Below are 12,290 nucleotides of genomic sequence, written 5' to 3'. Positions count from 1 at the left end.
CCAATATAATGCTGGATAAATTTTATAAGGCTAAAACTTCCTTTACAGATAGTGCCAGGTTGTCCACATCATCCTACTGTCTAATTCCCTCTCTTATGTACTCCTGTCACTTGGTTTGGACTTGACAACTTCGCTGAAGTACCTGTTTTGTATGTAGCCATTAGACCAGTCAACATGGATGGCAGAAAAGCCATAAAATAGCTCGGCAAGGAAGGTACAGTATGAAGCCGGGCCAAAAACTTTTGCCAGTTCATGATCAAATCCCATTTTACCATGTGTCTGCATAAAACTGGTATGCTGCAACAATGACTATGTCTTGGTATGGATCCATGGTTCTCATCACAGAACAGACCATAACTGAAATTGTACTCCAAAATGTACAAAATCCTGATCAGCAAGAGAAAAAAATGTACAGAAATTAAGAGATGGGAGCTGTTTTACTCTGGGTGGCCACAGTGGTTCATAGGTTCATAGGTTGGTACTAGGCTATCGACCCTAGGGCCTATACAGGCCTAGCCATAACAATTCCCTGGCTATTTCTTCCCACACTATTTACTTCCCTGGACCCCTGTCCAGCAGGGCAACTGATGTGATCCCCGAGGTGAATTTCCTTTCTTCCATCCAATCATCAAGGTTCCTTTTGAAGACGGCCAAAGAGGTGCTCTGCTTGACATGTATGGGCAGTCTATTCCAGAGTCTGGGGAGGCTCTGGGTCAGGAACCTATCCCTCCAGCATGTTTTGTTTATTTTGATGACAAGGTTTAGATCCCTGGAGCATGTGGCTCTGAGAGACTGGGATTTCTTTAAGTGTAGCATGTCCAGCAGCTCTGGGTTTGACATGGCCTTGTATGTTAAGCAGAGATCGCCTCTGAGTAGATATGCGACATAGTATAGCTGGAGTTTTTTAAGGTGGTCAGCATAGGGCATCTGATTTAGGCCTGTAATTCTTTTAGTGAGGTATTTCTGTGGCCTTTCTAGTTGTTGCAGATGTCTTGAGAGGTACATACCAAATGAGGCATTGTATTCTATAATGGGTCTAATTAGGGGATGAGTACAGTGGGACAATGACCTCCTTTTTTCTGGATTAAAAGCCCTTAATGATGAGGTGTGCCACATAGAAGGATTTCCTGACTGTTGTGGCGATGTGGTTATCAAAGGTGAGACCACTGTCCACCTGTGTCCCTAAGTCTCTTATCACACTTTCAGTGTTTAGTGTACTGCCACCTATGTGGTAATTCATGGGTACATTTTTTTTCCCAAAGGGGATAACTATACATTTCTTGGCATTGAGCTTGATCCCATGGCTTTGGCACCAAACATCTGTTTCTGTAAGGCCCTTTTGTAGAGTATCCACATCATTTGGGGATTCAGTAATGGCTCCCAGTTTGCAGTCATCTGAGAACTTTGTTAGCCAGAGTCCCTTAGTGTTGGCCTGTACATCAGAAAAGTAGATGCCAAACAAGAGCGGTCCCAGGACTGAACCCTGAGGTACTCTACTTGTCACATGTCTGGAGCTGATTTGGAGTTGGCTACCATTACAGTGTGGGTTATGACAGTAAGCCAGTTGGCAACCCATTGAGTGACGTAGGGATTAATGCCCAGCTTAGTAAGTCTATCTATGATTCCAGAGTGGGGGATGATGTCAAAGGCCTTGGCGAGGTCCAGATAGGCTGTGTGGACTGCCTTACCCTCGTCCAAGGCTCTGGTGACTGATTCGAAAAAGTCAATCAGGTTCAGGAAACAAGATCGGCCCTTCACGAACCCAAACTGGGTGGAGTCCAGTGTTTGAAGGTTTTCAATGTCTTTGTTTATAAGTTCCATGATAATACATTCCATGGCCTTGCAGATCAGGCTCGTCAGACTGATGGGGTGGTAGTTCCCGGGATCCAAGGTGGATCCCCCCTTGTGGAGTGGGATAACTGTAGCTGTGCACCACTCAGTGGGCAGGAAGCCTGCGGTGAGGCTATGATTAAACATGACACTTAGGTGAGGTGCCAGTTCATTTTGTAGTTCATGTAATACACAGCTTGGGATGTCATGTGGTCCCATGGATGCTGTATTCTCAGCTTTGGAGAGTGCGTTTTTTACCTGTGTGGCCATTATTACTGGAATTTGGCAGTCTTCCAGTATTGAGATGGGCCATTTAGGGGGTGAGGCAGTTGATTTAGGAGGTGAGAGGGGGGGTACAGTGGTTAGCATTACCACCTCACAGCAAGAGGTTCTCTTGGTTCAATCCTCGGCTGGAGTGTCTTCTGTGCGTAGTCTGCATGTCCTCACTGTGGTCGTGTGGGTTGCTCTGGTTTCCTGCCAGATCCCAAAGACATACTGTAGGTGGATTGGATACTCTAAATTGGCCCAAGGTGTGAGTGTGTGCATGTGTTTGTGCCTTCTGTGGAAGGTTGGGTGCCGGGCTGGCAACCCAACACTGTAAAACTCCACTGACAATCATGAGCGGACAGGTTATCCATTGTGGCGACCCCTAACTGGGAAAACCTGAAAGAAGAAGAAGAGCTGTTTTACTCTGCATCAAGAATAAGTCACTGAGCCTCTTTTCCAGAAGTGTGGGAAGACAGCTAAAAAAGTAGAAATATCAGTGCTTTGCAAAAGTGCAGATACTATCTGTGAACAGAATGTGTTGGGACATGAGTGTAAGAAATGCAAGAAGGACAGATTGCAACTACCAGATAAAGTCACAGTACAAAACAAAACAGTAGCAAGGTACAGACAGGAGAGGAGAGGAGAGGAGAGGAAGTGGACAAGTACCCAAAGCAATAAGGAGAAGCTGTCTTCAGAAGATCAAGTGGTGTGTGTGTGTGGGGGGGGGTGGAGGAGGGGTTGTATGTGTAATGTTACTTAGATAAAGGGAGATGATTAGCACTGTATGGGATAACTTGGGAGTGTCCAGGCACAAAAGCATTTAAAACAAGTGTATACCAGAGGGATGTGCTTGTGCCCAGATTCAGTGATTAAGTACAAGCTATGTTCTGTCCATTTGTGGGTAAACCCAGATGGTCCTTGAATCTAGCAGTGATTGTTAAGTATTCATGACTTTTTTCATAAAACAGATTTAGATTCAGGGTCATATATTCCAGATAAAATGCATACTATTGCTCATTGAAAAGAATGCCTACAGTCAGGATACCTCATGCTACGCCCTGCCCCTTGTAACACAGATATCCAGCATTTATTACAAGATGAGTCATAAGCATGACAATGCATGATGTAGTGATGACTACATGATACTGCCATGATAAAGTATGATGTAATGATGATTGAGTCATATTGCCATGACAATGCATGATGTAGTGATGACTATATGATACTGCCATGATAAAGTGTGATGTAATGATGATTGAGTCATATTGCCATGACAATGCATGATGTAGTGATGACTACATGATACTGCCATGATAAAGTATGATGTAATGATGATTGAGTCATATTGCCATGACAATGCATGATGTAGTGATGACTATATGATACTGCCATGATAAAGTGTGATGTACTGATGATTGAGTCATATTGCCATGACAATGCATGATGTAGTGATGACTATATGATACTGCCATGATAAAGTGTGATGTAATGATGATTGAGTCATATTGCCATGACAATGCATGATGTAGTGATGACTATATGATACTGCCATGATAAAGTGTGATGTAATGATGATTGAGTCATATTGCCATGACAATGCAGGATGTGATGATCAGCACTTGATACTCTTTATTGACTCTGTAGTAGGAGCAAGACAGAGCTGTGGTGCCCAATTACAATGTTCCAACACAAACCGCAGCAAAACAAAAATGTTACTGCAAAGCAATTATGTTTAGTCAGGCACTACTTACAGATTACATATTAGATCAACAGCTGTGATATTAACAAGATACAGTAGTTAAACAGTTACAGCAAATCTAATTAGGTTCTACACTGCTATATAGCAGAATTACAAACATGAGAGGGTCTACAGCAAAAACTTCAAGATAGATGAAAGCTCAGACATTACTGTGTTGTAGGTTTAAGTATTTAAATTATCATGACCTGTCTGTGCCTAAAGTACAATCAGTACTGGAAAAAAATTAGTATGCAAAGTGAACACAGTTTGTTTTTGTTAGATAACAGCACCTTACATGTCTTCCTTTTAAAATATTGCATCCACCCTTCAGCCCATGCTGTCATTCTTTTTGGGTCCTGTGGCTACGTTAGCCATTTGTCACCTACCACTGCCAGTGCTATTTTGGTGATACAGATTCTATATAGAATACTAATTCTAGAACCAGGCCGTCTGGAACACCATCACTCACTACCCTCTCCTCTCTGACAAGACTCCCATCTGTGTCCTAACTTTCAGTTGGCAGGACTGTGTTGTCTGTGTAGGGTATCCCATACCCAGCGGAAAAATGCTTTTTTTGCATTATTGTTAAAGTCAGTTGTTTAATGCTTTAATTACTCCTTTCCTTTATTTTGGGATCATCTGCAGATCTGTTAATTGAATCGTTAGAGTGTATTAGAAGCAGTAAGGTGATAGCCTCAGTTATGTCCTCCAACTGGCCTTGTGACCGGACTATGTAAAGAGGTTATACATACCCCCACGTATCATCATGTCAGTGGTCCCCCCTTCTCCCTGTTATTATGGATATAACAATGCACAATGCCTACAATTCTGTATTACCTCCATTAACATCTAACATAATTCCTGTTTTCTGGGGTACCCCCGCTACAAAGTATTAATAACCATTGGTGAGGGACAACTCACATTCTCCATTGTGCATTAATGGGATGGTCTTTGTCCTGGATCACCCCACCTTTGACATCATGTATGAATATGATAATACTTGTTGTCAAGGAGAAGCACCCCCCCAACACACATGCGTACACACACACACACACACACACACACACACACACACACACACACACACACACACACACACACACATACACACACACATATACACACACACACACACACACACCCACACCCTCCTAGTGTAACACACTGACAGTATTGTAGTGATTCTATGCTGTATACAACCCATGGAAATGCAGTACCACAGCATTTGTTAATATAATTACCATTGTGTTGCTAGCATGCATACGCAACATACAAGATGTAAAATGTGTGTATGCAAATACCTTACAGAAGGAAGGGACACATACATGATGGGAGTGTTGCCCACAGAGGCATTGCCCCATATATCTATGTGTATGCATGTAGTCAGGCATGCACTTGCAGGTTCATAGGTAAATATTAGGCTTTCACTTTGCAACTATTATAAACTTAGACCATAACCAGTGGTCAGAATCAAATTCTGTACTTTGTATGTGTAAAGTAAAGATCTTAATTAATATGCCAGCCCCTACCCACTTTATGCACACACTTTATTGGAGAAAGGGTTTTGGTAAGGTAATGTGTCGCACTGGGGTCAGGGTTAGTGTGGTTAGAAAGGGTTTTGGTAAGGTAATGTGTCGCACTGGGGTCAGGGTTAGTGTGGTTAGAAAGGGTTTTGGTAAGGTAATGTGTCGCACTGGGGTCAGGGTTGGTGTGGTTAGAAAGGGTTTTGGTAAGGTAATGTGTCGCCCTGGGGTCAGGGTTAGTGTGGTTAGAAAGGGTTTTGGTAAGGTAATGTGTCGCCCTGGGGTCAGGGTTGGTGTGGTTAGAACACATGAATAAGGATATACAGTTGGACAAAGTCAGCGTTAGTGACTCTCTTCTACCATCGCTGATGATTTCCTTTGCCACTCAGGCCACTAGTCAGTGCTGGCGCATTTGTTTGCAGTTAGGGTATTTTTAACTTTGCACCATGATGCAGGTAAACACATTGAGTATTACATCACATTATGTGTCTACAGCTATGTAATGTAATTATGTTACTGCTTAGACCTGCATATCCTGAAATCGATTCTGTGTAAATCAATGTATTTCCTTCATAAAACAAATCTCGAGAAGTGCAGATAAATAAATAAACAAAGAAACAAGTGCCACTTGTCAGCAGTTTGTGAACATACATTTCACTATGATACTATGTTCTTAAGCAGTTAGGCACATTTTTATTTATAGGAAAACTGTTCTTTAGGTTATAAGTAGGGAGACTGATTTACTGTTGATGTTATCTTCACTTGTTAAGGTACCGGTGTATTACTTTGTCGCTTAGTGTTCCCCCATAGAGGAATCCCAAATCAACCTGGCATACTCCTCTTTTAACATGGCCTTGCATACTCCCATGTTCCATACCTCTATACTCTCCAGATTTTCCCAGAATGCCCAGATTTTTGCCTCATATTTTTGGTCCAATCCTCATAAAAGGTTTGTTTATTGAACAAATCAGTGAGGACTGAATTCCCTAAATAATGACCGTCATGTGACTTTCCATTATCATGGCCTTCAGGCAATGCAAGGTAACACAAAATCGTTATTCTAGCAACTTTCTAAGTTTATAACAACAATATCTAAAATGTCTTCCTATTTTTAGACTTTTCCCCCCATTATTTTTGGCTTTGTCTGGATTTCTTGTGCTTAGAGGTGGAGAGGTATGCTGTGTTTCCGTGGCCTGATGTAATCCTCTGTTTCCATGGCCTGGCATACTCCACTGATTCTACAGTCTGACATACCCCTCTGTTTCCGTGGCCTGGCATACTCCACTGATTCTACAGTCTGACATACCCCTCTGTTTCCGTGGTCTGGCATACTCCACTGATTCTACAGTCTGACATACCCCTCTGTTTCCGTGGCCTGGCATACTCCACTGATTCTACAGTCTGACATACCCCTCTGTTTCCATGGCCTGGCATACTCCACTGATTCTACAGTCTGACATACCCCTCTGTTTCTGTGGCCTGGCATACTCCACTGATTCTACAGTCTGACATAGCTCTCTGTTTCCATGGCCTGGCATGCTCCAGTTTTTCCATGGCTTGGCTTATTCCTCTCTTTCCATGAGCTGGCAGACCCCTCTGTTTTCATGACGTTTTAGGGGCTGACACTACAAACAACTTCGCTTGTTAACTGGGCCTAGAACAAGGCATGGGAAAACAATACTCCATTGCAGCATCCTATTATTAAAGAAATCTCATGAATCTTTATTGTCTGACCTCTTTAAACTGCTCAAGTGTGTTCAAAATGAGGAATGATGGGAAAATAATGACAGACCAGAAAATGAAAACATGTTTCAACTCAAACAATAAAATCTGTGTTTTTTTTGTGTGATTTGCTGAGAAATAATTTTCATTTTTTTTAACGTGCTACTTTACAAGGAGGTCTGCATAAAAGTGGGGAAAGAGTAGTCTGCAGAAAAACCACAAACTTGCATTTAGCATTTGGGTCACCTTTCATTTGGTTATACACCTCTCTTTTCTCATCCCACTCTAACCACTTGCTTTGCCTCTCTGAGCAGTTACAGAGCTACAGGAAGTGAAGATGAAGCCACAGCAGTACTAGCAAGGCTGAGAGCTCGCATCGAGGAACTCACACAGCGACTGCGCCACAGGGATGCATACAAGTGTCACGTCTGTCTTGTGAGTGGTAACATAAAAATAGTCTTTAAGCCCCTGCCTGACAAATTTAGAGTTTATGAATATGTATGAAGCAAAGCTTTTTTCACATTTCTGTGTGTGGTGCAACTAAATTTGAATACAAGCTTTTTCAAATAAGGATTTATTCAGGCATATTCTGTTACATAAATTAAAGGAATTCATAATTTATTCAGACGCATTTGGTTACATAAATTAAGGGAGTTCTGGATCTACTCAGTTGCACACTGTTACATAAACTAAGGGAGTTCAGAAATTATTCAGGTGTATAGAATTTATTCAGGTGCATTCTGTTACACAAGTTATGGAAGTATATCCAGTCATGGCTGGCCTTAGGTATAGCCTAACTAGACGCCCGTCTGTGGTACCATTCAGCTAGGGTCACTGTTCCGACTGCTCTCACTCTCTCTCTCTCTCTCTGTAAGATAAGAAAGTGGCTGTTCCAAGCAGCTGCACCTTAGAGTCCTACAAGCAAAGCTCTTCAGTCTTCTTAATTTCCAATACCTACTTGGTCCCACTGATGATCTATGCAATGAACTACAGAGCCTCAAAGCCCTGTGAGGTCCTATTATTCACTGTCTAGCCCTCCGATGATCTACGCAATGAACTACAGAGCCTCAAAGCCCTGTAAGGTTCTGTTATTCACTGTCTAGCCCTCTGATGAGGAACACAGGTGTGGCGTAATCCTGTCAATTATGCCACACTTGTGCCCCTCATCGACAGGGGTGACAGGTGCTGATTGAGGGGTTTTTTTTGGGAGATAAACTCTTGGCTAGGCTTGTAATGGCCCCAGGGCCATTAGCCTAGTACCTTCCTATGATCCTATAATCCTGTGATGATCTACGCAATGAACTACAGAGCCTGAAAGCCCTGTGAGGTTCTGTCATTCATTGTCTAGACCTCTGATGTTCTATGCAATGAACTACAGAGCCTGAACGCCCTGTGAGGTTCTGTTATTCATTGTCTAGACCTCTGATGTTCTATGCAATGAACTACAGAGCCTGAACGCCCTGTGAGGTTCTGTTATTCATTGTCTAGACCTCTGATGATCTACGCAATGAACTACAGAGCCTGAACGCCCTGTGAGGTTCTGTTATTCACTGTCTAGACCTCTGATGTTCTATGCAATGAACTACAGAGCCTGAACGCCCTGTGAGGTTCTGTTATTCATTGTCTAGACCTCTGATGTTCTATGCAATGAACTACAGAGCCTGAACGCCCTGTGAGGTTCTGTTATTCATTGTCTAGACCTCTGATGATCTACGCAATGAACTACAGAGCCTGAAAGCCCTGTGAGGTTCTGTTATTCACTGTCTAGACCTCTGATGTTCTATGCAATAGGTTCATAGGTTCATAGGTTGGTACTAAGCTATCGGCCCTAAGGCCTATGCAAGCCTAGCCATAACAATTCCCTGGAAATTTTTTCCCACAATATTTACTTCTCTGGGCCCATCTGGCAGTGCGACTGACATGATCGCCGGAGAGAATTTCCTATCTTCCATCCAATCATCAAGGTTCCTTTTGAAGAGGGCCAATGAGGTGCTCTGCTTGACATGTATGGGCAGTCTATTCCAGAGTATGGGGAGTCTCTGGGTCAGGAACCTACCCCTCCAGCATGTTTTGTTCATTGTGATGATAAGGTTTAAATCCCTGGAGCGTGTGGCTCTGATGGATTGGGATTTCTTTAAGTGGAGCATGTCCAACAGCTCAGGGTTTGACATGGCCTTGTATGTTAAGCAGAGATCGCCTCTGAGTAGACAATATGACACAGGGTATAGCTGGAGTTTTTTTAGATGGTCAGCATATGGCATCTGCTTTAGGCCTGTGATTCTTTTAGTGAGGTATTTCTGTGGCTTTTCCAGCTGTTGCAGATGTCTTGTGAGGAACATACCAAATGGGGCATTATACTCTATAATGGGTCTAATGAGGGATGAGTACAGTTGGAAAATGACCTCCTTTTTTCTGGATGAAAAGCCTTTAGTGATGAGGTGTGCCACATAGAAGGATTTCCTGACTGTTGTGGCAATGTGATTATCGAAAGTGAGACCACTGTCCACTTGTGTCCCTAAGTCTCTCATCACACTTTCAATGTTTAGTGTCCTGCCACCTATGTGGTAGTTAATGGGTACATGTTTTTTTCCAAAGGGGATGACTATACATTTCTTGGCATTAAGCTTGAGCCCATGGCTCTGGCACCAGGCATCTGTTTCTGTAAGGCCCTTTTGTAGAATATCCACATCATTTGGGGATTCAATAATGGCTCCCAGTTTGCAGTCATCTGCAAACTTTGTTAGCCATAGTCCATTAATGTTGGCCTGTACTTCAGAGAAGTAGATGCCAAACAAGAGTGGTCCCAGGACTGAACCCTGAGGTACTCCACTTGTCACTTGTCTGGAGCTGGATTTGGAGTCGGCTACTTTTACAGTCTGGGTTCTGTCAGTAAGCCAGTTGGCAACCCATCAAGTGACGTAGGGATTTATGCCCAGCTTAGTAAGTTTATCTATGATTCCAGAGTGGGGGATGGTGTTGAAGGCCTTGGCGAGGTCCAGATAGGCTGTGTGGACCTCCTTACCCACGTCCACAGCTCTGGAGACCGATTCGAAGAAGTCAATCAGATTCAGGAGACAAGATCGGCCCTTCACAAACCCAAACTGGGTGGGGTCCAGTGTCTGGAGGTTGCCAATGTCTTTGTTTATAAGTTCTGTGGTAATGCGTTCCATGCCCTTGCAGATCAGGCTTGTCAGACTGATGAGATGGTAGTTCCCGGGATCCAAGGTGGATCCTCCCTTGTGGAGCAGGATAACTGTAGCTGTGCGCCACTCAGTGGGCACGAAGCCTGAGGTGAGGCTATGATTAAACATGACACTTAAGTGGGGTGCCAGTTCATTTTGTAGTTCATGTAGTACACAGCCTGGGATGTCATCTGGTCCCATGGATGCTGTATTCTCAGCTTTGGAGAGTGCTGTTTCTACCTGTGTGGCTGTGATTATCAGAATTTGGCAATCTTTTGGTATTGAGATGGGCCCTTTAGGGGGTGAGAGGGGAGTGAAGTTGGCACTAAATCGATCTGCCAGGATATTGGCAATATCCTTGGGATCCGTATATTTAATGCCATTCTGTTGTAGTTCAGAGCACATCTGAGCATTGCCATTTAGATTCTTGACATAACTATAGAATGCCTTGTGGTTGTCTTTGAAATCTTTGGCAATTTTATTTTCGTAACTAGCTTTTGAGGATTTTATGAGGGATCTCAGCTTCTTACTGAGGCTGGTGAGGGAGTTTTTTTGCATCCTGGAATTTTCCTCTTTTCTGCAACAGTTTCTTCCTTCTGTTGTATAGTTTGTTTAAAGCAGGGGACCACCAGATTGGCTTCCTTTTTTGGGAGAAGAGCATCTTGGTTCTATTTGGGATGGCACGATTCATGCATGAGTGGATGTGCTCGTACAGTGCCTTAGTGTGGGATTCTGCAGTCAGACTTCCAGACACTGTCTGTGTGGGTGTTGTGAAGTTTGTCACTTCTGACTTCAGTAGCATGAAGTTGGCTTTGGAGAAGTTTTTTAAGGAGGTTTCCTTACTGGGGGGTGGGGGTGGGGGTGGGATGTGGATGTCAAGGGTGATTTGCTTATGGTCAGACCTGACCAATGAGGGGGTGACCACTGGTGTGGAGCATCTTTCTCCCATGTTGGTAATGACCAGGTCTAGGATATTGGAGCCCCTGGTGGGACAATGGATTAGCTGATCCAGGGCGTTGGAATTTATGAATTCCAAGAACCGTTGGGAAAAGGAGTTGGTACCTGAGTAGTTTTCCCAATTAATGGCAGGGTAGTTGAAATCACCTAGTATTAGGGTGTTTGGTTGTATCTTAATATATTCCAGTATGTTTAGGAAGGTGTGGTGAGAATCTTGGGGTATGGTGGTGGATCTGTAGCAAGCTACAATTTGGATTGCAGGCTTACCTAGTGTTAGTTGCACCTAGAGAATTTCAGATGCATTGTGTTGGGCAACTAGCCTGGAGGTGTGAATATCCTTGGTGAATATGGACACTCCTCCACCTTTAGTGTTTCAGTCTTGGTTTTGTGGCCGAAAAGTGTGGTAAGAATTGTAACCTGGTATTGCAGGGGTGCTCTCTGGAGCCTTGAACCAGGTCTCAGTCACTGCACAGATATCGATGTTCTCCATTTTTAGGAGTGCCTCGAGAGAGTACATTTTGAGGTTTAGACTTCTAGCATTGAGTAGCATTACCTTCAGATTTTGCATGCTTGTATCTGTTACGGTGGTGGTTTTGTCCTTTGAACCTTGCCTAAAAAAGGCACTACAGGGGTGGCAAGAGCTTTAGCCAGTAACCTGACTCCCAGGGGTGACAGGTGCAGACCATCTCTGGCAAAGCATTGTGGTTTGTTGATCATGTCTTCCCAGGCAGACAAATACTGAATCCCCTTTGAATGACACCAGAAGCTTAGCCAGTTGTTGAAGTCAATCATTGTGTCCTTATACTGTGGTATCATTCTGGGCGAAGGCAGGATGCTACTCAGAGCTAGGGTCATACCTGCCTGGGTTACATGATCCAAGAGCTCTTCCATGTCTCTTTTCGTGTAGTCTAGGGAGGTACATCTCAAGTCATTAACTCCAGCATGGACAATGACAGAGTCGTATTTGTACTTGTTGTGGAGTGACTTGAGTGCATGCGTTATGTGGTGGATCCTGGCACCCGACAGGCAGCTGACTGTAATTTTCTCCTTGTTCAGCCTGGTGAGTGGGAC

At 43.5% G+C, this 12,290-nt stretch overlaps 1 protein-coding gene across 3 annotated transcripts in view; it reads left to right on the top strand.

Annotated features, from left to right (window-relative positions):
• The window catches only part of LOC122812312 (E3 ubiquitin-protein ligase Rnf220-like), a 673,416-nt gene that overhangs the window by 547,204 nt on the left and 113,922 nt on the right, over positions 1 to 12,290 (top strand). For 2 of the 3 annotated variants that reach the window (XM_044084714.1, XM_044084713.1), the window contains exon 11: positions 7,395 to 7,515. The exons of the other annotated variant lie outside the window; for it this stretch is intronic. In XM_044084714.1, coding sequence (XP_043940649.1) covers positions 7,395 to 7,515 — 121 coding nt within the window. The remainder of the gene's footprint in view (positions 1 to 7,394; positions 7,516 to 12,290) is intronic. 3 annotated transcript variants of the gene reach the window in all.

The sequence above is a fragment of the Protopterus annectens genome, chromosome 9.part0 (genome assembly GCF_019279795.1).
Source record: "Protopterus annectens isolate FY-2018-M chromosome 9.part0, PAN1.0, whole genome shotgun sequence".
NCBI classification, from domain to species: Eukaryota; Metazoa; Chordata; order Ceratodontiformes; family Protopteridae; genus Protopterus; species Protopterus annectens.
Note: the sequence above shows the minus strand (reverse complement) of the source record. Positions and strands in the feature narration are given on the sequence as shown.